The sequence below is a fragment of the Morchella importuna genome, assembly GCF_003444635.1.
Source record: "Morchella importuna strain M04M26 chromosome Unknown Morimp01GS048, whole genome shotgun sequence".
Lineage (NCBI taxonomy): Eukaryota > Fungi > Ascomycota > Pezizomycetes > Pezizales > Morchellaceae > Morchella > Morchella importuna.
Window position 1 is genome coordinate 19,552 of NW_025763445.1, and position 26,440 is coordinate 45,991.

Below are 26,440 nucleotides of genomic sequence, written 5' to 3' on the forward strand. Positions count from 1 at the left end.
CACCCTCCGCTTCTAAAGAGTTCCATATCAACAATAGTCGTTCCTACCTACTAAAAAATGGCTGAATAGCTTTGAATAATTATATAAAGTAATTAGCGAGTCCATTTGGGCTGTATATACACCTAAGCTAGAGGCCGTTATCACGGGCAATAACCGCTCAGCCGGTCGGTTTTTCGAGACTCTTGAGTCGAACGCCCCGTGCGCGTAAAAATACCAAACCACGGTCCAACTGTTTTTCTCAAACAGAGGACGTTTGAAGCTACCCGGTAAAGTGCGATTACTGTAAAGTGTACCGGGGTCGGATAAATCTCCCCCGCCGGAAACGGCCGCTCAGTAACAACACACCCCTTTGCCGACGACAACTGCAGGGTTGGAGGTTTCCGACGACCGAAGCCAGTATGGACTAATATTACCTCCGATGGGTATGACTATTGGGCCAAAAGCGGTAAAAATCCTAGTGAAGTATCATAGCACGCGGGTTATATAGTGGACTTTAATTAATCGATTAGGGACATGCCTTATGGTTTCGAGATATGGATTAGATGGTGGACCAAACAGCATGTTCAATAACTCAAGAGTCAACCAACCCAAGAACAAGCCCTCTGGGAGGGGTAAGCTTGTCTCCTGGTAACCGAGAACTTGACCGCACCCTTTAATAAAATTAGTTGGAATTGACGATTGTTATGATTATGGGGGCGGCTACATACGATACGATACGACGTCAGATATTCATGGGGTGTTTTTTTGGTAATGGGTTTCAAAGGGCCCGTGGTTTTTTTTTTCACGATATATAAAGATCAGCTCCCTTCAATTCAAGTTCCTTTCTTCACCAACTTCACAGTCTTTGAATTTCTCAGTAGTTTTATTTCCTACTTCCAACCGGCTAGTTCCGTTCTCTCTCTTTTTACTACAGTCTATCATTCATTCAGAGCAGTGCTCTTAGACTATACACTCCTTCGTTCATTGAACAACTAGCCTTTCTTTCTTTTCAGGAAATCTTAATTCCAATATCACTATGAAGACCTTCGCAGCACTCGCCCTTTCTTTCTCCAGCCTTATGGCTACCGTCTCCGCTCACGGTTACATCGTCTCTCCTCCTCGCCGTGCCCCTGGTGCAGAGATGTCAGCTGTCTGTGGTAGCACCATTTACAACAACCAGGCATCAGACAATGCCGGCCCAATTCAGTTGCTCATGCAATCTGCTTCTTCTATTGTCGATGTCGATGCTTGCAATCTATGGCTCTGCAAGGGTTACCAGTTCGCAGACAACACAGACCAGGTCCAGTCTTACACTCTTGGACAGACAATTGATATGGAGGTCAAGATTGTCGCACCTCACAGTGGGTACGCCAATGTGTCTATTGTCGACACAAAGACAAACACCATCAAGGGCTCCGAATTGAAGTCATGGGATGTATATGCATCTACAGCAACCGGTGTTACTGCCGATGAGACAAACTTCAGCATCACTATTCCCACCGACTTGAGTGGTTGCACCACCGCTGGAGGTAAATTATCCATAGCCTCTCCATTTGAATACAGCATTGAAAGGTCTTAAAGCTAATGATTCGTAGAGTGTGTCATCCAATGGTTCTGGTACGCTCCTCCCTCTGTTGACCAGACCTACGAAGGCTGTATCGACTTTGTCATTTCCGATGGAACTGCCGCTACCACTTCTGCCGCTGCTACCACAACTGCTGCTGCCACTACATCTGCTCCCACTGTCGAAACCACCTCTGCTGCTATCGAGACAACATCCGCTGCCGTTGAGACTACTTCCGCTGCTGTCGAGACCACTTCTGCCGCCGTCGAGGTCCCAACTACCTCCGCTGCTCCAGTCGAGACTACCTCCGCAGCTGTTGAAGTTCCCACCACCTCCGCAGCGCCCGTTGAAAGTACTTCGGCCACTACTAAAGTGCCTGCCGAAACTACTTCTACAGCGGTTATCGCGACTTCCTCTACCGCGGTCGTAGTCCCCACCACCTCCGTCGCAGTCCCAACCACCCTTGTCACCAAGACCCGCTCCAAGACCTCCACTGTTGTTCCGGTGACCAAGACCTCTACTTCATCTTCTGCTCCTGCTGCTACTACCTCTGCTGCTGCTTCAACTGGTTGCAGCAAGACCTCAGCAGAGTACAACAAGTGCCTGGATGCGGTAAACATGTGCATTAGGAATTCTCAGAGCTCCACAGGTGGTGCGGTTGATTTCGCGGCCTGTGAGGCTCAGAGAGCTGCTTGTACTATGTGCTAGAGCGGTATGATTTTAGATGGTTTATAATTCCAATATTTGTACAGTATATATTCTTTATTTATAGTAGAAGGAGGAGAGGGTGTAAAAGGTTCCTTGAGGGAGTCAAGTTAAATAATTAGAGTAAATGTTATGCTTTTAGAAAAAAATCTTTTTTGCGATGTTGTAATATGGTGATCAAAGAGGCTTCTTCAAAGAGTAGCTCATGCATATATACTTGGTATCCAAAGTGCCAGGCTATAGTAACACATAACGCCTTTTATGCCTCTATTTTAGGTGAAAACAAATGTGATCAAACAGGGAAACACAACACAGTACTTTTAGAAAGAATCTAAGCACATACATACACACGCTCCGTAGTCTTGAAGGTAGAAATGTGTCATTGCAAGGGTGGGAAGACACGGTCGACCAATATGCCATGTCTTGTCACTAGAAAAATTAAAAAATTCGTGTCACTACGTGAGTTTACTATGAAGTTGAGACTCGAGAAAGAGAAAAATCTCGTTTACATTCTCTCCATTATTAGCAGCATTGTCTCTCACACAGAATTCCTACACTAATATTCTGATCATGATACCGGAAGTCAAAACTAGCACACCAGTGCACCTATTCAGGCGCTGAATTCATGACCAACCTGGAAGCTAGCTCATCATCGCCGGAAGATTTTTTTTTTTTTTTGTTTAATTCATTAATTTCATCGCCGGAAGAGGGGGTGGTTGGGGTTCTAAGATTCTTGAGGCTTTGAACAAATTCGCTAATGATGGAATACAGGGCGCGCGGCTAAGTGGTCTCTTTATGCTTTTACTCCCGCACTCTGCTAGGTTTCCATAAAAAATAATCAAAATAATCATGGACGAGTGAGAGATCATGATTCTCTCGGCCCCGGCCGGAACTCGGCATGCCGTGCAAATTTCAATTTATGCGTGCCCCCTAGTTTAGCGCGGCGGGGGATGTTCTACTTTATTCTTTATTTAACTAACATCGTCTTCCCAGCAAAGAACGGCCACTGACAGCTCACCGCTCATCACGGAGCTTCCGAATCCCGATGTTTTTTTTTATTCTTTTTTTATTTCTCGGTGGTAGGGCGATTATCGGAATGTTTGTGTCTAGGGATAGCTAGAGGGAGGGAAGAAATCGTACGATTGAGCTGTCAGCAGTGGGCAGGCTCTACTTCATGATCGATCACGAGTGCCGCGGTTAAGCAGAGGTCGCAAAAAGACCCCAATTCATGTGTGGAAAATACTATATATATGGCGTCAGCATTAATAGAAGCTACTATAAACACCCAGCCGCCACTGGATCTAGGCCGTCCTAAGTAAGAAGCTGCACACAGATAACATTAACAGAACTCTCACTGACCCTTCGATTAGGGAGTTAGTACATGTGCCTTTTCCAACAGATTTCCTTTTTGGGCGGTATGTATGCCAGGGGCAGAGAATAAAGTACATGCATATATTAAGCGTCTACGCTACCAGGTCCCAGCGTTTGGATTCGGGGCTAATGAGTGGGGTATATGGATGCCCCCTTCTTCCGAAATGGGACCGGATTATTTAGTAAGTCCTGACGAATGGATAACTCTATAGTTGACACTTGAAACTCCTGCAGATCCGTTTCAAGCGCAAACTGTCGTCGTCGTCAACTCGACCCGACTTCTTCGGGGACGAATGACCCGTGGGTAAGTTGGTGATGTTAAGCTGCTGGGTGACCGACTGAGCAGCCAGTTTGGCCAAAAGTCTTCTTATGAGCTACACAGTTTATGAGTTTATGCAAAATACCAATACCTATCTATCTGCATATACTTTACAGTACTCTCAGACACCACATATTGGCAGTGTTGATGGTACCTACCAGATCCAGAGCAGCCGGCCGCTGAGTTGCGAATTGCAATATTGGGAATGCCAGTTACTCCCTCTACTATACAATATATGTACGCCGCACTATACACAATATAATGTATAGCACCTCGTAATAATCACCCCACTGTGAGATCCGTCCGCCGTTCATCTGTTCAGATCGGGACCGGAAGCTGCCGCGCGGCAATAGTAGGGAAATGTTATGAAAGTTATTCCACAGCATTCCCAGGTCCTAGGAGAATATTAAAGGAGACCATCCTGGTTTTGTCGAGGGGTTGCTGGACAGTGATGGGGTATAGATTTTTAGGGGATGCACGGACCCTCAGGGGTGCATATAGTAGTTTGTGTGGGAGTTCTACTGTTTGGGACGTACCTTAGCTCTGTTTCCCGGAAATATTATGATTGCTGACAGTGGACTGCACTGACGCAAGAACGGCTCGCTACCAGAAGAATCCATACCCATGAGTACGCAGATATAGCCAGTATGCACATATAGCCGTGAGTGGAAGAGGTGCCAAGATGTGAAACGATCATTTCAGGGTAATAACAGAGACAGTACTACTACCAATGCGGTAATGTGAATAGTAACAAAAACAGCCATGCAATAAACTTGAGAAGGGCTAAGTAAAATATCCGAAGGGGAGTGGTATTTCTCCGTTCGTACGCGAGTGGCTACTGAAACGACGATCCAGGAACAACATCATTGCAAGAGAAATTCTCCATGAGGGTAGTACGGCATGCAGTAGAAGGATCCAAGAATCACCACCACTATATTCTACTTGGCCCATGCATGGATAATGGTAGTAATGACAGCAGTAGATTCTCGATGGGATCTATCTGTGCACTGTGAGATTCAGCTATATAAGATGTTGTCTACTTCCACAACCTCAACTTTTCTTCCCCATCGATCATTCGACCTTCATTCACTTCACACTTCTGTCCGCTCCTCAGCTTCTCTTTCCCTTTCCACCGGCTTGACGCCTTTTTCCTCTTTCATTCATTTTTGAATTATTCTTCAGTGACCCAGTGTCCTGTCTATCTCTATCTTTTATTTCCACTACCGTCAATCCTAGTCGCCGAGCGTCTCAATACACAACAGAAGTTCTTTTTTAATCCTTTAAACCAAACAACCATTCAAAATGAAGACTTCAATCATTCTCTCAGCTCTTGGCACTGCTGCCCTCACTGCTGCCCATGGTATTGTCCAGAACCTCAACATTGGTGGGAGCGAATACTCCGGATACCTCCCATACAATGACCCATACTCGTCACCCGTTCCTGAGCGTATCGTATGGGCTTTCCCTACAGCCGGTAACGGCCCTGTAGAGGATGTCAGCACCTCTGATATCACCTGCAACAAGGCTGCCACTGCTGCCAAGCTCACTGCCCCCGTTGCTGCTGGTGATAAGGTCGAATTCTTCTGGACTACATGGCCTGAATCCCACAAGGGTCCTGTCATGACCTACCTTGCCAACTGTGGCGGTGACTGCACAACTGTTGATGCCACCACACTCAACTACTTCAAGATTGACGAGGCTGGTCTCAACAGCGACGGTACATGGGCGTCCGATGACCTCATTGCAAACAACAACAGCTGGACCGTCACCATTCCCTCAGACATCGTTGCTGGTTCGTACTTGATCCGTCACGAGCTCCTCGCTCTCCACAGTGCCGGTACCGCAAATGGTGCTCAGTTCTACCCCATGTGTGCCAACTTGGAGATTAGTGGATCTGGATCAGCTGTGCCCACTGATACCGTCAAGTTCCCTGGTGGATACTCTGCCACCGACCCCGGTATCTTGGTCAACATCTATGGCACTTTGACCAGCTACACTATTCCGGGCCCGGCGGTCTATGGATCTTCTGGATCTGGATCTGGGTCTGGATCTGCTACTACTACTGCCGCTGCTGCTCCCACCACCACTGCTGCTGCCGTCGAGACTTCATCTGTTGCTGCCGCTGAGACTACATCTGTTGCTGCTGTTGAGACCACCTCCGCTGCTGCTGTTGAGACCACTTCTGCCGCCGTTGAGGTCCCAACTACCTCTGCTGCCGCCGTCGAGACAACTTCTACTGCCGTCAAGGTCCCAACAACCTCTGCAGCTGCAATCAAGACTAGCTCCACTGCCGCCGCTGTGGTCCCTACCACCTCCGCTGTTGCCGCAGTCCCAACCACCCTTGTTACCAAGACCCGCGCCTCCACCACTGCGGCCGCCGCCGCTACCTCTGCTGCCGCTTCAACCGGATGCAGCAAGACTTCAGAGGCTTACAACAAGTGCCTCGATACTGTCAACCAGTGCATCCGCAGTGCGCAGTCCACCACCGGTGGCGCTGTCAACTTTGACTCTTGCAATGCCCAGAGAAGTGCCTGCACCATGTGCTAAGTGTGATGTTGTATATTTGTCAATAACGTTGCGAGAACCAAAAAGGGATGATGGGGGTATAGCATGTAGTATGTATATGTAGCGATTCGCTTTTTTGTTTGGTTATAATTTTTTAGTTAGATTTTTTGGGGAGGTGTAGTCAGGCAGGGAATGGCACTGTGTGCGGTTCTCTGGCTTGTGTAAGTGCTGGATGGATTTGTATAAATAAAACAAGTTTATCCCTAAGTTGTTTTTTTCCCGAGGTGTGAATTCTGGCTGTGAGTGATAGTTTATGATTGGAATGTGTTCTATCCAATAATTATGGTTAAGATATCCATTAGGAATTTCGGCAATTTATTATCTGGATGACGTCCGACCGATAAGAGTCCCTGGTTTATGAAAAGGGTTCGACGTCTAAGCTTGCCCGGAGAACCCATATTTCTCTTCACGTTGATGAAAACCAACACTAGACCCAGCTGTAGATGAAGTTAGCTCTAATTCAACAGTAGGAAAGTAGCCAATTATCAAGAGTGTACACCTATCTATTCCAGGGAATAGACGATGTTGCGGTGTACTGATCTCCACGGATGCTTCCAGCTTCCCCGTGAAGAGGACTTACGTATACGATTAATTGTGTTAAGAACACATCCCACGAGGAACGTGTCAAATATCCCACTATTTAAGCTCGCCTCAATTGTCTGTCTCTCTTCGAAAGTTATTTTAGCGACTAGTTCAATCCATTCTCCATATTTCTTGCCCACTGCAGGCCCACACGACAAAAAATATGGATCTAAGATGTTCATCCCGACCTTTTGATATCCCAAACCATATGGGAATGATTAGTAGGAGACTGCCAAGATCGGTCAAGACCAAAGTGTGTTTCAATCATTGACCCACGCCTAGTAGTGCGTTTTTGCTGAATATTAAATTTGGAACTATACCTCATGCACCGATCGCGACACTGCTAACTTATGCTAGGGCAATGGAGTTAGTAGTTTATCGGGGGCTATTTGGTGATTATAAGAATAGGAAAGGTATTCATCTATCGATACATACCCTTTGTGTCAATTGCATTGCATACTGAGAGGAAAACAGCTAAACAGGACTGGGACCAGCCTAGCCTAGACTATTGAAAACGCCAGTCCAACAAATTTTGGCCCGAACATGGCAGGTCATGTATCAGCTAGTCTCTGCTCTTCAACCTTAACCGTCCATTTAGCGGAGATCTAACGTTACTCTTGGTCTAGGAATCAGCTCGTCTTAAATACTGGCTTTCGGAATATGAAATAGCTGCCGACATGTATTTACTGATAGGATTGATTAAATAGCTTTTTCCATTGGTTGTTCTTTTGACGCCGGTCCCATTATGTTTCGATTTGCCGTTTGGGTAGGACCTAGTTTTACGGCACGTACGGTATTATAATCTACCCACAAATGGTACTTCTACTCCGCTAATTACTCCAGACCCAGACCTAGCTAGAAGAATGAATGATGAGATCCATTTTTTTTCCCGACTACCTAGCTATCTATGTAGCTATCCAGACTTACTTACCATTGGGCCATGACCAGGTATTAGCCAATCCATAGTGTACGAGCGGACTTTGCTCACACAATCATCACCTCCTTCACACCCTCCGTCTCCTCAACCCACCACTCCCTAAACACCCTAATCCTCTCCGCCCTCACCTTGGCCAATCTCTTCCCCTCCGCCGTTTTCATGCCCCCCTCCAATTTCAACAATTTATCCTCAAAGTGGTCAATCACCCCTCCCATCCCCTCCCCTGGTCTCTTCGCCGCCCCGAAAGTAAACGCCCTCCCCACGCCCACCGCCCCAATCGCGTCCAACCGGTCCGCATCCTGCACCACCTTCAGCTCTGGGTGCGCCTTACACATCTCCGCTACCACCTCCGGGTTCGCGCGCTCGTGCGAATACGACACATTATTGATGAGTTTCTGGATCGTCGTAGCCAGGGCTGGGTCGCAGCCGGCTGTGAGTAAGAACTCCTCGGCCGGCCCGAAGGCACCTGTCCTCTCTTGATCGGCCCCCGAGTACTTCTTGTCGCCGACGTCGTGCAGCAGCGCGAGCAGGGTTACGAGAGTCGGGTTGTAGAGCTGTTCACCGGTTGAGGTCGCGGTCTCGGCGGCGAGGATCTGCTGCGCGAGTGAGAGCACACGCAGGATGTGCTGGTAGTCGTGGGAGGAGTCGTATTGTGCCATATAGGCCTTTACGTACTCGTGCGTGGCTATGATGAGGGCGCCTCGCGAGTGCACTTGGTCCATGGCTACGGATGTGTCTAAATGCTGCGGGAGGTTTGTTCTGTCGTTGGAAGTACAGACGCTATTTCTTTTCTACTTGTCCGGTTGATGAAGTGACTCAAGTTGAGATGAAGGGACCTTCCCAACGCGTCTTGCCCCTCCCTCTGCTTTTACTTGTTGCTATTCGTCATTGCCAGCAGAGGTTTATCAATGGTGTTGGCAATGCAATCGCCAGAGTAGGTATACGCAACTCGCACGGAAGGTATTTTGATAAGAATCAGAGTCAGGATTCCTTTCGCTCTGAAGAGAAGTCATTTGGCAAGCGGAAAGTACCCACTGGTTAAACTCCATGATATTAACCGCGACCCTTCTTGGTGCAGGTTCCCGGTGATTATGAAGATCGGTAATTTACATGTTTCACGATCACTAACTCCGCATTAGAAACATGTGGAGCATCTAGACGAAGAAAGTGTGCTTGGAAGGGGGCAACATTCAGGCAATAGTTCTTTGAACGTCAGCGCGGTCTCAAAAAGCGACAGGACAAAAATGAATAGTGCTCTGACTCGGAGTTGAACCGAGGATCTCAGCATTACTAGTGCTGCGCCTTACCAACTTGGCCACCAGAGCTACTGTATTGGCTAAGTATTTTGAAAGATTATAATCCCTATCCATGCTTGTGTCACTAGCACAGATTATCACTCGGGTCACTTGAAACCCCACCAGAAACATATCCCGCCCGACTGTGCCGTAACACACAATCCTAGCTGCTTTTCGCAAAAACTGCATTTGTCTCCGCCAGAAAGCATATCAAGTGACTGGCAGTTAATGCTTTGAAATCCTCCCGTCTCTTGAGCCTAAGTAGGGATCAAGCATGTTCTCTCGCCAAGAACCCAGATCTAGCTGCAGAGAACATTCCAACTTCCAAGTTTCCAAAAAGTCACGAAGCAACACACACCTTCTGTACTAACCTGCTAACTATAATCCCCCCGCCGCTCCCCCGAAGTCCCCGGAGCACCGCTACTAGCAAAAGTTAAAACAACCCCGGATTCCAACTACATCCAGTAAATCTACATGTACGTTGTAGTAAGACAGGAGTTTAGGTGTACTAATTACCAAACCAAGTTAGCACAGCACCTATTAGTAGCTGCGCTGCTTGCTTAGCCGTAGCATGCTAGGAAAAAAGGACTCCCCGCGGCAATTAATACATAACCTGAGGGCCTGCAGCTAGCCTGTTTTGGGCTCCGGGATGCTGTGCTACTGCTCTTGCTATGCTCTGCTTGGCTTGGGCGCAGTGCGTAGTGCGAGGTGAGAGGTGCATAAGGAAGTAAACGCCGACGTGAGAGCTAGGTTGGAGATGCTCTACACATGGATATTAATGGCAGGTACGTACTACGTACCTATATGTACTTAGATGGGCCATGGGATCGCCAGTGCCGGGTGTGGGTTTCCCCGCAGCGGGAGGCTGCGGTGTGGAGTAGAAGTGGACGGGGGAAGGCCGGGGGGATGGGATGGGGTATACGTATTTAGGTTTGGATGGGGAAGGTTGGATGGGGAAGGTTGGATGGGGAAGGTTGGAGTGACGGATACCATGGGGGGGGGGGGGGGCTGGAGGGTGGATGGTGGATCGTGGATGGGCGATTCGGAGAGATGGAAGTGAGGGTTTCCTTGTGTATAGCTCTCGAAGGAAGGGGTCGAGGGGGAGGAGGGAGGGGGGGAAGAGTATAAATATTCTCCCTTCCAATGGGCCCTCTCTTCATTCCTTTCTTCTCTTCTACAATTTCAATATACCTATACCCAATTACTGTATTACAACTCATATATCTATATATAGCACCCCCTACCTACCTATAAAGTCAGTATATCACTCCGCTCCCAATGGCGCCCGCCTCCTCAGCTGCAGACAGACTCCTCCAGATCTCTAACACCCTCCCCGCCACCAGTACTTCCGCCAGAATGCAATTCGACCCCAACTCCAACAGCTTCCCCCTCCGCAAGGACCTCCCCGCCATCCCCGGCGCTCCCAAGGGCGCCGCTTGGTTCTGGGGCGCCGACGACCAGGTAATATAAGCCACTACCACCACCTCTACCACCACCACCACGCAATCTGAAGTAGCTAACAGGCGGTATGTGACAACAGCTCGGGCGAGTGAACCTCCTGACGCCCGCGCGCGTCAAAGAGGCCGTCAAGGAAGTCGTGACCGGCGAGACGGTGCCGCTGAATCTGGAGGTGTCGGAGCTGAAGCCGTGCTATGGGCGAGAGACGTTTGCGCACACGATCAAGAGCATCATGCCCAGGGTGGCGTTTGATGATCTGTATTCCATGAATACGCAGAGTAGTACGCAGTGGGATGGGCTGCGACATGTAAGTATATCTGTGTTGGTGAGGCCGGGCGGGTCGGAGGGTAAGGCAGTGGGAAACTGGTGGTTAATTGATCTGGCGGCGTGGTGATAGGTTGCGCATTTATCCTCGGAGATTTTTTATAACGGGGTATGTATCCACCCATTTGTCTCCTTTGTAGCCTGTAGCCCCTTACTGCGCGGCAATTGATACTGACTCCTGCCGGTCCACAGTGCACACAAAAAGACATCATCGGCCCGGCCGCAAACACCAAATGCGGCATGCAAGCCTGGTCACAGCACGGCATTGTCGGCCGCGCCATCCTCATCGACTACGTGGGCTACGCCGAGGCCAATAACCTCCCCGCACTCGACTACTACGACAACCAGAGCATCCCGCTCAGCGCGCTCGTCGCCGCGGGGAAGGCGCAGGGCATTGACGTCCGTCCTGCGGCCCAGGGCGGCGATATTAGGGTCGGTGATATCTTGCTGATCCGTAGCGGGTTTATCAAGAACTATAGGAGCCTGAGTCCGGAGGATAGGGTCAGGCTGCATTCGAAGACGGCGGGATTTGGCGATGATGATGAGCAGACGTATCCCGGACTTGAGCAGACGGAGGAGGTGCTGGATTGGTGAGTTGGATCCTGTCCTTTCTTTCGGGTGCGGGTGGGGCTAATGGTGCGGTTGATAGGCTTCATGATTGCTATTTCGCCGCTGTGGCCGGGGATGCGCCAGCATTTGAAGCATGGCCGAGTAAAGCTGGTATGTATTATCAACCATCCCCAAACTCTTTACCCCCCATTCTAACATTGGCGTAGATTTCTACCTCCACGAATACATCCTCGCGCTGTGGGGCTGCCCGCTGGGCGAGCTGTGGGATCTGGAGAAGCTGGCGGCCAAGTGCCGGGAGAGCGGGAAGTGGACGTTTTTGTTGACGAGCTCGCCGGCGAATGTTAATGGCGGGGTGGGGTCGCATGCTAATGCCATTGCGATTCTCTAAAGGGGGGTTTTTTTATATCATTTTTTATGTTTGTTTTGTGATTTGTATATCGTCGTTGTTTTTCTATGTTTATGGGATATTGGTATGGGATGAGGTCGGATGAGATGAATGGGATGGGATGGAGGCTGTTGGCTACGGCAACTGTGGACTTAAGGCGAGGAATAGTTGGCGTGACAGCCTGTCCTCAATCATGTCGTATAAAGCTGGAAAGAAAGTTGAGCAGTCCTGTTATTTAATACATCACCGTCTCTCTTCCCCTCCAACAGTTCAGTTTATCTTGCTGCAGCCATTGGAACACTCACTGCCTTACCCATACTCTAGATACAGTACCTACTCTCTCTATCCGGGCACTCTCCTTATCGTCAAGTCCACTCCCCCCTTATCTCACCGGTAACATGCACCGTCTGTATATTCTCCACTCTTGACCCCAGCAGCTCAATCTTAAAGGTGGAGCGAACAAATCCTAGCACCTTCCCCCAAATCTCACGGTCCCGGGAAAACGCCGCTTCTGTGCCGTCAATGCACATACCATATCGCCAGAGCACTCACGATCCTTTACAATCTCAATCTCAGCCCAAATTTTGAAGGTCCAAAAAAATAAATATTTCCCTAATATATCGCACCAGCCCAGCGCTCAAACAAAAACACCCCTTCCTCTCGCAGCCCTAGTTAATTATACAAAAAAAAGAAGAAAAAAGAAGAGAAAAGGTAAGAGAAAAAAATAATAATATCACCAAATGGTAAAATTACTCCCCAGTCTAGCAGGTAAAAAAAATTGAGACCCTCTATACTTCACTTCCATTATGTACTCCAGCGGACAGGACGCTCAGCACTACCAGAGCACCCCTGGAGGAGCAAAGCAGGAAAGCTACCTAGAGCATCCTCCTTCACCCACTCATTCGTCCTCGTCCGTCACCTCATGGATCGTGCCCAACCGCTTCTTCTTCGCGGCGGCAGCAGCAGTAGGCGCAGCACTACGAGAAGTTCCTCTCGCAATAATCCCTTGGGCAAAAAACGTCAGTCACCACCGTTCCAATCTATACACTCACTGCCCCGTCCCCTCCCCCCTCTCTCCCCCCTCCCCATAAACGGTAGAAAGGGCAAAAACAAACCTCCCTGTCGCCAAAAAGTCCTGCACATTCTTCTCGTTCTCCTTACGCTCTGCGGACTCAACCTCGTTGCGCTTGGCCTTCTCTTCGCGCCGCGTCTTGATCGGGTTGGCGATGGTCTTGAGCGCCTTTTTGGCCCGCACGGACTTGCTTTTCTTGAGCCCGCCGCTCATGGGCATGGGCGTGGGCTCCTCGGTGGGCGGTGGTGGCGGCGGTGGGGGGATCTGCGCGGAGAGGGGCGCCGCCGGGGTGGTGTTGCTGGTGGGCACCGGCTTGCGGGAGGTGGAGGCGGAGGAGCGGGGGATTATTGGCATTTTTGCTGGTTGTGGGGTGGGTGGTGTATGGAGTGGTGGTGGTGGTGGTGGGTTTGGAAAGTGCACGGCAGCTGGAGAGGTTGGATAGATAGGCTGGTAGGTAGATAGGTGGTATCAAGAAGTGAAGAGAAGAAAAGAAGCCGAAAAACCAGTTTTTCAGAAACACGTGAGCTACTGGAACCTCCTGGATGGGAGGGGGGAGGTGGGAGAAGGTGGCTCTTTAAAAGAAACCTGCCGGCCCTGCTTTCCCTGGGCTCAAAACGCAATTTGCAATAAGAGTGAGTATCAGGTAAGTGGCACACACACACACATACCATACCATATCGCACTGCAGCCCGCGCGCGCGCCTTGATTACTTCTAGCTACATGGAGCAGTGACGGAGAAAAAAAATACTGTCGCACATACGGCCGCAGCAGTCTCTATCAAATCAAATCAGTATCTTAGCAGGTGTCAAGATAAGTGGTTAATTAGGTAGCAGCGCTTAGGAGCAGGGTACCACTCTTGTCTCGTCTCTTGTCTCTTGTCTCCCCCGCATAGTTACATACCCCGGAATCTTCGCCTACCTGCTTTTTTGCTTGGTAAGTGCGTACATATAAACACTTGATTACGTATGTGTGAGGCCCTGGACAATGAATGAGGGCAGTGATTGGATTGGGCCCCCCTTGCCGCGACGGCGGTGATTGGGTGAATGGTGTTCATGTGCTATCACTCGTTGTGGTTGGGTGGGGTTTTATGCACACAGCCTCTCTCTCTCTCCTAGCTCTGGGGGTTTCTAAATATGTTTCTACGTAGGTGGTACTTACTGCCTGGGCAAAAGGAGCTATATGTAGTGCTTGTTTCCGCACTGTGAGGAAAAGAGACATTGGTTGGATTATGCGGCGGCGGGTGCCTGTGTGAAACATTGTTGGGTAGTGGTAGTCGTAGTCAAGTATACTATTCCTCCACCAGCGCCGCATGTTGTATCTGTTCTACAACACTGCAGTACCGGAATGCAAAAAAAAAAAACAGCAAGATACTGAATGATTGCTATAGCTAAGAAAATGTATTTGAAAAAGCCCCTGTATATATCCGTCCAAGTTCAATTTGCCCGGCCCTTCTTCAGCCGCTATCGATGCTATTAATTCATTAAACAGTCAATTGCTCTACCCCCTATAGTAAGGGAATCGAATTTCTATAGGATCTAGCTATTATTTGATAAGAGAGATAATTATATAATGGGACCTGTTAGTAAAGCCACACTGAATTTGTTCTTCGCTGGGGGGTTAGCATATATCTGACGGCGTAATGAAACATTTAAATATCAATCAACCTGATCTGGCGGCTTAAGCTAGGATAATCAACTATGTATGTACAAGTACCTTTCTCCACTCAATCCAAGAATTGAGAGTGACCGCACAAAGAGTCGCATCATATCATTTAAAACGGGCGAGCGATTGGAGAGTTAGAATTTCAAATCCGAGTCCCACCACGACCATGGTAAAAATCTAACACCGTTAGTCAGAGATACTCAAACTCCCCTTCTTATATATACTAATTACAACAGCTAGCTTATAGTCAAACTTACACTGCCAACTAAAAAGGAGTTATAGTTGTCAACATTCGAATAATTATACTTGTATCCATCGCTCTTTGCATTTGTAGTACTACTAGTGCTTTCGACCCTACTTTTGGACAAATGCTCGTCCACTCGCTTCACTATTTGGTCCATTTGGGCTAGCTGGTCGTCAATCCGCTTGAACCCGTAGTCGAGCTTCTCGCTGAGGTGCTTGAGTTCTGGATTATCGGTTTGGCAGGCAAGGGGGTCCCCGGAAGTAGTTGACGTACTGGTATTCCTCGACCCCTGATATATAATTGACCCAGATATTTAGCAGAGCAAGCGTATTAACGCCGAGTTATAAAACTTCGTGGAGACGGAAACTTGCATTTGCGATAGTGGAATAGCGAGGGTAGAATCCTCTACTAACGCTGACCGGGACTACTCTGTAGATAGATTTACGAAACATCTTGTGGAAGTGATGGCTGGCTGGCGGGCGGGTGCTGGCTGGTGTCGTGAGTGCTGTGAATGTGTTCTGGAAGAATTAAGTAGAAGAATCAATCAATCTATCCTCCTCGAGTAACATAGTGTCATCATCCCATCACTTAAACTATTGTGGGGTGACAAAAGTTCTCGTGGTTTCCGTATAGCAACCAGCAGAAACCACCAAACCGATCCACAAAGTCAGCAACCGGGATTCATATGTTCTATCAATCTTCAGCTCTGATCATGTTTGTATCTTCATTATCTTTTACGGTCGTCATTTCATGGCCCGTCCTCGTAGTACAGAATCACGAGAACTTTTGTCACCCAATAATACATTGTCGCGGTCCACCAGTACTTGACAGAACAAACCTGTGACTACAATATTAACCCTAGCATATAACTAGTATATTCGATCGCTATAAGAAATACAGTACGAAAAAAAAACGGGGCGAAATCAATAACGAAATTTAGTGACGAATACGGAATTAAACCGACACCACAAAAAAGAATACCGACGTATTATTGCTGGATTACTAGCACATATGTTAATAGGTATTGTAGGGTGAAGAAAAGAAAAGAAGAGAAAAACGGCAAGCACGTGTACTGTTTCCGTATTTGAAGGCGCTAGTGAACCGGTCTGCTCTGGATGGGATGGTGTTTAAGCTTTTGTCGCATGTGGGCGGGCGGGCGTGTTTCTGATCGGACCCTGTCAGTGTCGTTGTTGTTGTCGTCTTTAACTGGATCAGTGTGGCTTTTACTTCATTCTGCTTTACTCTACCATCTGCTCTAGGCTGCAGGTACTGAGGAGATGAAGAGGAAGGATCGTCATGCTGATCTTGTCAATATCCTTAGACACCATCGGCGGGATTTATTTTTTTCTTTTGATAAAATTTCTATAGATGATCTAGACTGCAGTACTGCGTGGCTTTCTCAAACGAACGACCCTCTCATCTCACGGTACGGCCATAATCACTCGGGAAGAATAGTACAATCAAACGGGCAAAGAACATAGCAAAGATCACCGGAGCATAACCGTTATCACAAAGAGTCTTATCAGCAAAATTGTCCTCCCCCTGATGGAGTTGCTAGGATTTCTCAGCACCGAGATTACAATAGCATCGTTAGATATCGATATCGTGGCTTTCTCGAGAATCCCCTTTAATCTCAACATGGAATACACATACAGGCACTTAATGCTTGTTATCTATACTAAAATAACGGCCAAAGTGTTCCCGCTACGCTACATACCACCACCCCTGCGGAAAGGTCCGGGGTAAGGTAATTTCGAAAAGAAAAAAGCAGACTCTCCAAGGATGATGAGATGAGCGTTCTTTAATATTAAACATCGACAATAGCCATTCCCGCCCCTTAACGCAAAACACCGCGCGCGCAAAGGACGACAACATACACATAAAGGGAAAGGAAATTTAAAAGGAAACCGCTATTGAAGATCCGGGCATATTCCAGCCCTTAAGATATGCAGTAAAAAAAAAAAAAAATTCAATAAATCAATAAATCCAAAACTCCAGTACCTTTTTTCTTCACATAGGAACAAAAAAAACAGAAAGAAATAGGGAAACAACTATCGCCAGCCAAACAGCTTTGCTTTCCACCCCTTCTTTACTTCTTCCCAGCTTTTCCTCTTGGTTTCCCGAGCTCTTTCTCGCTCCATCATCTTTAATCTTGCCGCTAGTTCTTCAGCATCGACTTGTGCTATCTGTGCTGCTGCATCGGCCGGATGAAGTCCAACTCCTAGGATACTTGCTGCACTGCTACCAGGAGCGGTAGCAGTGCTGCTGTTGAGAAACCAGCTGCTGCGCTTTGAGTTGGGGCTGGTCCATTGATTCTCGGGAATGAGCAATGGAGGCGGCGCTATTCGCATCATTTCGATCGTGACATCGCCGTTGGAAGCAGTGGATTCGGAATAGATCCAATGACTGCCGATTTCTAGGGTAGGTAAGGGATGCTTTGTGGGAATAGTATTCCATGCAGATGGCGGATTATTGAAAGGGTTAATATGTGCCCCAGTTCCTGCAGGTCTAAAATCAAGATTCAAGCTCTCGAATCCAACTACTGTATGTCCATAAGAGATTAGACCAAGGTCAGGGGCGTATCTCGTCTCGATATTCTTCTCAACTGGATCTGCGCCTTTGTCGGGGGTTTTCAAGTATCGAATTGTGGCAGGCCCTCCGAATATCGGATAAATCATTACCTGACCTAGAATACCCCCGCCCCTGTACTCCTCACACCGGATAGAGCCCCAGATGATCACTGAATCTCCACTGGGAGAGAAGAACATTTCCATATCTCTCTCTGGGACAAGGCTGAAATATGGCGCTACAATGAAATTAAAAGCACGTGTGACCTTTCCAGACGTAGCTTGAACGAGTACCACCCGGTGAAGGTTTTCGTGGTCTGGAAACTGACGATGCGGAAATTTCTGGGCGATCAACAGATGAAAACCCGAAGTATCTGGCTTGAGGGAGATTAGAGTAGCTGGTGAGATACTGAGCTGCAGCTCAAGTAGCTCTGTCTCTGTTGATAGGTCATTGCTTGAGGTTAGGGCATGAAATCGCATAATCATAATCCTACTCCCTCCACTATTGTCGAGGGAGTTTAAAAACGCAATATAATGTTCGTTAAAAACTGGTTGGAGCCTCCTTCGTCCCGCCGTAGAATCGCTCTCGACAACACCATGGAAAACAGATGTATTCACATTGGCGGACCACAAAGTTCTTCCATTTCCGCCGTCTCTACAGTCGGTTAGGATAAACATTGTTGAATTATCGCCTCTGCTGTATACTAAAAGGACCCTGCCGCGGTTCATATATATCCCGGACAATTCCTCGCGGGGAATAGAGACATGGATATCTTGTCCATTGATTAGGTTCCGTACAGTGATTCGGACCGACATTAGGTTATCTTCGGCGTACGCCGTCAAAAAATAACCCTCATCGGAATCTGTGTCTACCAGTCGGAACCCATCTGGCGGAAAAATCTCCGGTGCTGCATAGCTATCCATGTGTGGTGGGGCCGGAAAAGCCACCTCCCAATTCAGTGACCATTTGCCCGTTTTCAGCCGATGAAGGCGGCTGCAAACCGCGTTGAAATCATCGTATCGTTTTTTGCCCGTAGTCGCTGTTGTCGCGTCGTACGTCTCCTGCGCGAACGGGAAAAAGTGGCCGAGTAACGAAGCACATAAGGTCGGTTGCGAAAAGGCGGTGTTCCAGTCCCGGCAAACATGTCGTATAGAAGCGATATCGCGGAGCTGGAGCTGTCCTTTTATGACGATCGCCGCAAGGACGTTAAATGGGAGTGTGGGTAGCGACATATGGAAAGTTCGGGTTTAGGGTGGAGTGTTGAGGATGGAGGTGAGAGACATCATGTAATAACTCACCAACAGCCTGGAGCGATAGGATGTGGTGGTGGAAGTGGTGGTGGAAGTGGTGGTGGTGGTAGATAGGTGGGCAGTGGTGACGTCGGAGGAGGGGCCTTGATGTTGTAATTAAATACTTTCTGTCCTGCTGCGCTTTTTGCCAAAATCCTTTCCGTGTAAATCTACTTTATGGGCGTGTGCTTCTTGCTTGGGGTCCGAAAAAAAAATGACAGGAGAGCGAGGAGCGTGAACAAGACAGGAGAGAGAGAGAGAAAAAAAGTTGGACGTTCCCTGGGTATGTTACAAGGTTCTTCCCCACATTCATGCCCCCCGCTGCTGCTTGCTATATGCTGTTGGCTGGCTAATTCGACACGTAAGGTTGACAGCAGTTCTTGTGTTGCGCGATATCCTGATATCTAGGGGAGGAAAGAGTATGTATTATGGGAAAGGAGCGTGTGAAGAAGAAGGTTGAACAGAGAAGTAAGCTGTAAGATAGCTAAGAAAGAAAGGAAGAGAGGAACAGCAGCACAACGGTAAAAAAAAAAAAAAAAAAAAAAAAAAAGGTACAAGGAAGAAGGAGTTCATTTGTTGTAACTCATTGCTGTTATGGAAAGAACGGCCCTTAGTAAGTGCAGTAGTTACACCTCTTTAGGCGTCTAAGGTGCTAATTAGCTACATACTGAGGATGAAGTCACCTCGCTGATGCAATTTCGCTTGTCAGGCACAGCAGCATGGGTTGTCCCGTGCGCGCATGTCTATCGATACCCGATAAAGGGAATGGCAAAACATGAAGGCAAGCCACGTTATCATAAAGAGATTGACAGCGGGGAGAGTGAGGTGAGGGTGAGTCTTGTCTGTGCGAGGTATTTTCCTCTTACTAGGCAGTCGCAGAGACAGCCAATGGTCTGGGAAAATGGCAACGGTAAAGCCTGCAGCTACATCTAGAGTTGGGAACTGGGGAGCTCGATTGGTCTTTATCATATGTTAAACCGCTCGTGGGATGCTGCGCGATCTTTCATTATGCAGGGCTCTACTCTAGCTCTGCGTAACCTTTTATGATCATCTACCTATTCTTTGAGATTTAGAGTACTTGCATGGAAACTACATATGTAGACAATAGGACCCTTTCCTCATGATCGAGATTCATGTGAATATCCTCTCTTGTCTCAATTTTAGGCCGTTATACCTACTCCACCAGCAGAGTTCCGCAGCAGTATTCAACTCTACCTGGAGATTTTCCGCCAGCTCAGCTTGAGATATAGAGCACTAGCTGGACCAGCTAGTTACCAGCAAGTTTTCGAGACCCGAATGTTCCTGTTAAGTACCCAGACTCGGAAAGAGACAAAACTACCTAACCGAGTCATACTCTATGATCAGTATCAAAATCAAACTCTGTACCGAATCTTCTAGGAAACAGTGAATTCTAGCTATGGATTATTCCACTATTTTCCGGCCAGTGCTTGGTCGCTGCACTAAGCTTATATTGGCAATTTTATATCATTCGACAGGCGACCCTCGAGCTCTGTCTCCGACATTTGGGGAATACATGTATGTACGGAAGATATGTGATCAGCATCCAGGTGGTTAAGTGTTAGCAACGTTCGAGGAAATAGGCAGAAACAAAAACAAATACGGCCGATCGATATCTCTGAGACACTTCTAAGGCCGAAGTGCACGATGAAGATGTTCAAAACTGTACCCTATCGGAGAATTTTCCGCTTTCGCTCTCGAACGGGAATAGTGAATGTCTTGATAATGAGTGCCAGAGTTAACATGTGGCAGCAAAGCTGTTGGTACCTACTCTATGTGATAGGTATCGCGGAATTGCGCGACAACGTGGTTTTGGATCCCTACAAATGCATGGTGCCGCAGGTACCTTCCGAGATGCCTTCGGGATTCTTTGAGACATTGGGCGCCTCTTCAGCCCTCAAGTGAAAGACCATTGGGGTTTCCGGAGAAAGTGGAGATACCGATTCTGAGGCCTTTTCTTCCTTAATTCAAACTTTTAATTTCACTTGTGTGCCATCTAGAACATGCTTCTCCAAACCGATAAAGACAAAAAAGTAATACAAAAAACTACAGCCGTGTTCCAAAACGAAGATAAGAAATGTAGGATACAACCCTTGTACAAAACACATCGCCCCTCCCGCTCTTTCTAACTCCCAGCACCCCTCGCTGCCCCACAAATAGAACAAAAAAGCAGAAAGTCAAAAACTAAAAGTTATATTCAAACAAAGCAGCGTTTTTATTAAACAGCTTTCTTCAGCGGTCTCCTCACATATTCGAACAACGCCAGTCAAGATCTATTCCGAAGTCTCTCTCTTTACCCTCCTTCTGCCCTCAGTATCTAGCGACTGCAAGCTGATAGCATCATCATCATCATCATAGCCCCTGGTCTTGTTCGTTCGGCCAGCAAAAGCGGCGTTGCCGTTGTCACTGAGGAACTCTCGTAGGCGTTGCTGTTTCGATTTAGTTAGCGTATATTTTCATGTAGTTGTGGGAGTATGGGACGAGTGAACAAACCTTTCCGATATCTACGGCCTGCTGGCTCATAGCATTACTAACTTGATAGATTGGTCCCCACAGGTTTGTCCTATACACGACATAAACCACAAAGCAACACAACAACAAGAAAGCGAAGTACACTGGGCTCCTCAACACGGCCCAGATTTCGTTCCACCCAAGCGCGAGCACCAATCCCCACATGAACATCGGGATCTGGGCCACACCATTGATAGTGCTGCGCTTCGCCTCTACAAAAACCGCATCGGCCATACGCTTGAATCTTTGATGGAGATCAATCCGTTTTGATTCGGAAATAACCTCAAATTCGTCTTTAGAAGGTCCAAGCTCTTCAAGGTCTTCTTCATAGTCTGCAGGTGCATCGCCGAGGAATTCATCTAGTGGAGGCTGTTGTCCATTCGATAGGCGCATCTCAGAAACGAGCGGAATAAGCTTCAGGGTAGCGTCAAGGGCCTTTGTGTAGGAGCCTTCGATATCATCGGTCGGCTTCCAGACGCGGGGAACACCTGTTTCATCGTATCTGAAACGGTCTTCGAATCTGTTAATTATTAGCAATTGTGCGAAAAACAATATAAAAACAAGCGTGAGACACACTTCTCGCGAAGCTTCAACAAAAGGTTTCCCTCATGAACTTCTTCGTCAATCTTAGCCTTTAACACTCCCCAAGCCTTCTTCTTCAACTTCCAAGCACCGACGTCTCTTTCCTTCTCGCTAGCATTAAAGCTAGTCGCCCGACTCAAAAAGGTGTCAACTCCGTCGCCTACAACACCAACCCACACGTTCCAAACACGGTCCCAAAGGCCCCCCTTCTCCTTAGTGTTGTCTTCCATCCGCCTGAACTCAAGCTCGATCGGCTCGATGAGTTTTACCTTGATGGCTTTCTCAAGCCTGGACACAAGTCGCTTCATTTCTTCTCCTCGTAAGCGTCCTGCAACTGCATCGAGGTCTTTTTGCAAACCCTCGAGCTCTTTTTCGTAACTAGACCACTCAGCGGTCGGTCCAGCGATGTAGCATTCGGATGCCTCTGTAATGAAAGCATTTACCACCTTACTCCTTGTTTCATCCACAACGGTGGCAAAATCGTAAGATGCAGTTCCGGCGTGAGCAGTTGAGTTTGCTTTCTTAAGGATGGCAGTGATCTCCTCGGTAAATTCTGCGAGCCCTCTCTTAGAAAGTGCGGTGAACTGGTTGATAACCAACACTCTCAGGCGGCCCTCAAGACCTGCACGTAATTCATCCCTCTTTCGCCCAAAAACGCCCTTGTGATACCTCCCGCCGGCTTCTTCAAAGCCACCAACCGCTTCTCCGAGCGCTTTCTTCATCGCAGGACCAAGCCCGTCGAGTACTCCACCCTTCTTAGATAGCTCCTCGAATGGCTGGATAATCTCATTGAAACCGGCAACGCAAGACGCCGCAATCTCGTCACATCGGAACTGGGCAAGCAGTTCCTGTTGTGAGGGGAGATCCAGATCCTTATTTGAAACAATTTGCTCCCACACACCTTCAGCATAAAGCGGGAAACCATCTGCAGGTATCCGTCTATGGTAGGCTGGAAGGAAAACACCGTTATTGTTATCATCGATAGGTGAACCGTCGCTCAGCACCTGTACATCTACACCTTCTCGGAACTTTGTTCTTAAAGCTTTTGTCTCTTCCAAGAACTTTTCAGGCTGAAGAATCTTGTGCGGGAGCGCAGCGAATTGGAAATCGAAGAAATCTGTAATTTCAGATTCTTCCATACCAGCGGGTTTGGAAAGAGATGACCAGATCTTATTAAGATCTGCCATGAGAGTGGATTTAAGACCCTCAAGAGGCGTATGACCGATGTGGTCACGAATCACAAAGAAAAGGAGTGATCGGTGGGTGGTACTGTATTAATATCAGCACACTGTAAAACCAAAACAAGATCAAGAAAAAGCACCTTTTGTCCTTCAAAAACAAACCCAGATTAACCTCAAATACAGTCTTCAATAAACCCATATTGGCCCCTTGATAGAGACCAACCTGGTGCTCCCAGATGTTGACAATCTATTTGTCCATAAATATTAGCCGTGGTGCCCAAAACTCAGCGAGCAAGCATGTTTTTCCCCCGTAGTGCTCATTATAACCCAACAACCAATCAGCGAAAGATGCGCAACCCACCAAAACCTCACTGGTAGCCAGTGCAAATAAGGCACTTTTCCTTTCAAAGTCCTGGTCCTCTCCTCTCTCGCGACCATCGGTTCCCTCTACATCCATAACCAAAATGTTGTTTGTCATACCCCCTTCTCTATTGGCGACTAGCTGCTCATGATCCTGCTCGTCAAGAGCCCTCGACATCCAAATTCCCTTGGTCGTCTGTCTGCGAGCAGCCTCGTCCATAACCGAGAACTGGGTTCCGAAGAGATGGTTGAGAAGGGTCGATTTTCCTGTTGACTGGGATCCAAATACAGCGACAACATGGTAGTTGAATCCCGTGCTGATCAAGTTCTGAATAGCGAGGTATGTGGGGAGGTTCGGTCTAAGGAAAAGGAGCGTTAGAATAAGCTTTCCAGGGGATAAATACGCAGAGAAAAAAAGGGGACACGGTGTGAAATGAAAAGGTGATCAACGCAGGGACGCATACGTAAACTCCTTGTTCTCATCAATAACCTGAACGCCTTTCTCGTAAGTCTTGTAGTCTTCATCGCTGATATTCATTTTTGACCCTAAGTGGCCGTTGGCCCCGCTGGTCCCGTTCATCCCGCCTCCACCGTTCGTGACGGACATTCTCTCGGGCGTGTGAGCTTGTGAGCGTTGAATATTATTGATTAAGGATATAGTCAATTACAAGGCTGAGGTTGAGGGGATAGAGAACAGTGGAAACTGTGAAAGGGGCAGTATTAGGGCCTAGGGGGTGAAGTGGTGACAGAGAAGAGAGAGAGAGAGGGATGTCAAAGCTGGAGGGCGATCTTGTAATTGTAGGTGTAGGGGATGGACAATCCAAGCTTCCGGGGACATCTGGTCTTTGCGTTCTGGGTGGAAGCCACACCACATGACTGAGCCCCATCATGTGGCTTGATCATATTTGCGTCACCATACCCGAAGACAACCACAGACGTGTCGAAGAGCATGGATGAACCCTAGCAGCATCAAATTCATCTTTCTTCCATCCATCCCACCGTCCCTTCCATCCGCAGCAAAACTCTTGGGTCCACGTATCATATGTTATCGTTCGTTGAAGCCCATATGCACCGAAGCCGCTGCACTCCCCTTTATTCTTCATCCTCCAATCTCGATCAAGAAAGTGACAACGTATCATGACGATCATCCACCAACTGGAATACCAGATGCCTGTCACAGCAAAGACAAACATCCGCGCCCGGGAAAAAACCTACCTATCGAGAGTAAGAATGGCGGATGGTGCACCTCCCCTGATCCAGGTTTAACCTTGAGCACATGTCGGCAGGCAGAGCAGAGTAGATGAGTACATAATAATGTATGCATCATGAATTGCCTTCTTTAGCTACTCAGCCTGTTACCTCGGAGCTACTACAGATAATTTCTACAGTATTCAGCCGTAACGGTAGAGCTGAGGGTGCTCGACTTCTGGCCTTTGAGGGGTCGCCTTTAGGATTCTAAATCTGTCTGAAAATGCCTTCTGGAATTTTCGCCCCTAACTAGTCTGAATTGATGCATGGACGTTTGTTCTAGCATGTGCCGTACAGCGGCATAAAGCAATGGATGTACCTGCTTTGTCCCAAGCATAAGAAAAACGAACACCAATAATATCAAAGTGTTACTTGCATCAAGGGATGAAATTTTGACCTCATCTACTTTTTTGAAATTCCGAATTGGTCCTCACCTGTATGAAACCCAATGAACCAAGAGGCAATTGCAACAGGCCACGACCTACATACATTAACTTAAGAACCAACACATACTAGCTTTATCGGTTGTCACAGTGAGATACAGCTTAGAGGCTTATACGGAATTTGACAATCTTTCTGGGCTTTAAGATGGAGATTTGGGACGGCCCCGAGTGATATCCGGTGTCTCACTCGCCGTATGTGTTACAAAATTTCATCCAGTAGTAATCACCACAGGACGGGCAACATGCAGCAAGAGCTGGATAAAGAATCCGATTATGCTAGGAAGTAGCCGTTCTTCATTTTTCCGTGGCCAACATTCAAAAATCTTGAATTTTGGATCTATGTTTTAGCCTGCCTAGTGCGTTATCGTGCCAAGACACACACAATTTCAAAATTCGGTTACATGGTCAATTGATCTCGCTGCAAACAGTACATTCACAGCCTAAAATGGCTATGCTCCTCGGGTGCCAGGAGTTTTCTGAGTTGTCATTTTTTATGTTCCAGGTTTTTGACCGGTGATGGTGCGTGATAAGCACTGATCCAACAGGCATAAAATGCTCGCTCGAGCATGACAGGTGGTTCTATGAAGAGCGAGCTCGGGCGTGGCTCGACCGCTACAAATCTTAAATAATCTGTTTTTGCGGCTACGACTTTATTATTAACAGCCTCAACTGATATTACTCCCACAGACCCATGTCTTAGTATGTTGTATTTATTACGCTCGAACCCGCACAGGAATGCTCGACTTTAGAGCACTGAAGGCAGCGCTCAATTGCTCGAGCATAAATCAAAAGCTGCATACAGTCAGGGTGTACTGATGCGACCCAGGAGGCCTTATTATCACTCTCGGCCACCTCCGCTCACTCAATTAATCAAGAGCCAACTATCACAGCATCTTCTTGGAGTTATAAAGAGGGCGTCCCGAGGCCTTCTAGGCGCTCAGACCATTATGCGGCCCCTCCAAAGTCAGTGGCACCAGCAGAAGAAATCTAATATTACGATACCACGTTTTTTGACACGTACACAAAACATAACTCATCTTCACATGCTTTTATCTATAAATTTAATTCTACCTAGGATGATAATAATTCTCGGTAATCGGCGGAATGGGGAAAGAGAAAGTGGGGCAGCATGGGCACCTCGTTCGGTATAAATCCTTCTGTGGTTTAAGTTCCAAAGTCTTAGGTACTGGATAAAAAATATGAAGGTA

General features: G+C 47.6%; 10 protein-coding genes across 10 annotated transcripts; 5 read left to right on the forward strand and 5 right to left on the reverse strand.

Annotated features, from left to right (window-relative positions):
• Positions 1-1,015: 1,015 nt before the first annotated feature.
• Positions 1,016-2,251, forward strand: LAJ45_10588 (uncharacterized protein; the record flags this gene model as incomplete). The annotated part of the gene is made up of 2 exons (XM_046120108.1): positions 1,016-1,508; positions 1,575-2,251. 2 exons carry the CDS (start codon positions 1,016-1,018, stop codon positions 2,249-2,251), a joined length of 1,170 nt encoding a protein of 389 aa, XP_045966612.1.
• A 1,247-nt stretch (positions 2,252-3,498) lies between these two features.
• LAJ45_10589 (uncharacterized protein) lies at positions 3,499-3,927 on the forward strand (the record flags this gene model as incomplete). The annotated part of the gene is made up of 4 exons (XM_046120109.1): positions 3,499-3,563; positions 3,619-3,663; positions 3,724-3,757; positions 3,832-3,927. 4 exons carry the CDS (start codon positions 3,499-3,501, stop codon positions 3,925-3,927), a joined length of 240 nt encoding a protein of 79 aa, XP_045966613.1.
• A 1,313-nt stretch (positions 3,928-5,240) lies between these two features.
• Positions 5,241-6,485, forward strand: LAJ45_10590 (uncharacterized protein; the record flags this gene model as incomplete). Its single annotated transcript, XM_046120110.1, has 1 exon — positions 5,241-6,485. The coding sequence occupies one exon, from the start codon at positions 5,241-5,243 to the stop codon at positions 6,483-6,485; it is 1,245 nt and encodes a 414-aa protein (XP_045966614.1).
• A 1,584-nt stretch (positions 6,486-8,069) lies between these two features.
• Positions 8,070-8,744, reverse strand: LAJ45_10591 (uncharacterized protein; the record flags this gene model as incomplete). Its single annotated transcript, XM_046120111.1, has 1 exon — positions 8,070-8,744. The coding sequence occupies one exon, from the start codon at positions 8,742-8,744 to the stop codon at positions 8,070-8,072; it is 675 nt and encodes a 224-aa protein (XP_045966615.1).
• A 1,851-nt stretch (positions 8,745-10,595) lies between these two features.
• Positions 10,596-12,057, forward strand: LAJ45_10592 (uncharacterized protein; the record flags this gene model as incomplete). The annotated part of the gene is made up of 6 exons (XM_046120112.1): positions 10,596-10,778; positions 10,858-11,082; positions 11,173-11,208; positions 11,292-11,689; positions 11,749-11,819; positions 11,876-12,057. 6 exons carry the CDS (start codon positions 10,596-10,598, stop codon positions 12,055-12,057), a joined length of 1,095 nt encoding a protein of 364 aa, XP_045966616.1.
• Positions 12,058-12,952: 895 nt separating this feature from the next.
• Positions 12,953-13,480, reverse strand: LAJ45_10593 (uncharacterized protein; the record flags this gene model as incomplete). The annotated part of the gene is made up of 2 exons (XM_046120113.1): positions 12,953-13,031; positions 13,170-13,480. 2 exons carry the CDS (start codon positions 13,478-13,480, stop codon positions 12,953-12,955), a joined length of 390 nt encoding a protein of 129 aa, XP_045966617.1.
• Positions 13,481-14,893: 1,413 nt separating this feature from the next.
• Positions 14,894-15,484, reverse strand: LAJ45_10594 (uncharacterized protein; the record flags this gene model as incomplete). Its single annotated transcript, XM_046120114.1, has 3 exons — positions 14,894-14,965; positions 15,046-15,321; positions 15,404-15,484. 3 exons carry the CDS (start codon positions 15,482-15,484, stop codon positions 14,894-14,896), a joined length of 429 nt encoding a protein of 142 aa, XP_045966618.1.
• Positions 15,485-17,083: 1,599 nt separating this feature from the next.
• Positions 17,084-18,832, reverse strand: LAJ45_10595 (uncharacterized protein; the record flags this gene model as incomplete). Its single annotated transcript, XM_046120115.1, has 1 exon — positions 17,084-18,832. One exon carries the CDS (start codon positions 18,830-18,832, stop codon positions 17,084-17,086), a length of 1,749 nt encoding a protein of 582 aa, XP_045966619.1.
• Positions 18,833-19,483: 651 nt separating this feature from the next.
• LAJ45_10596 (uncharacterized protein) lies at positions 19,484-19,822 on the forward strand (the record flags this gene model as incomplete). Its single annotated transcript, XM_046120116.1, has 2 exons — positions 19,484-19,502; positions 19,569-19,822. 2 exons carry the CDS (start codon positions 19,484-19,486, stop codon positions 19,820-19,822), a joined length of 273 nt encoding a protein of 90 aa, XP_045966620.1.
• A 1,358-nt stretch (positions 19,823-21,180) lies between these two features.
• On the reverse strand, positions 21,181-24,148 carry LAJ45_10597 (uncharacterized protein; the record flags this gene model as incomplete). Its single annotated transcript, XM_046120117.1, has 7 exons — positions 21,181-21,336; positions 21,401-21,938; positions 21,995-22,367; positions 22,452-23,269; positions 23,322-23,428; positions 23,543-23,900; positions 24,006-24,148. 7 exons carry the CDS (start codon positions 24,146-24,148, stop codon positions 21,181-21,183), a joined length of 2,493 nt encoding a protein of 830 aa, XP_045966621.1.
• Positions 24,149-26,440: the final 2,292 nt, after the last annotated feature.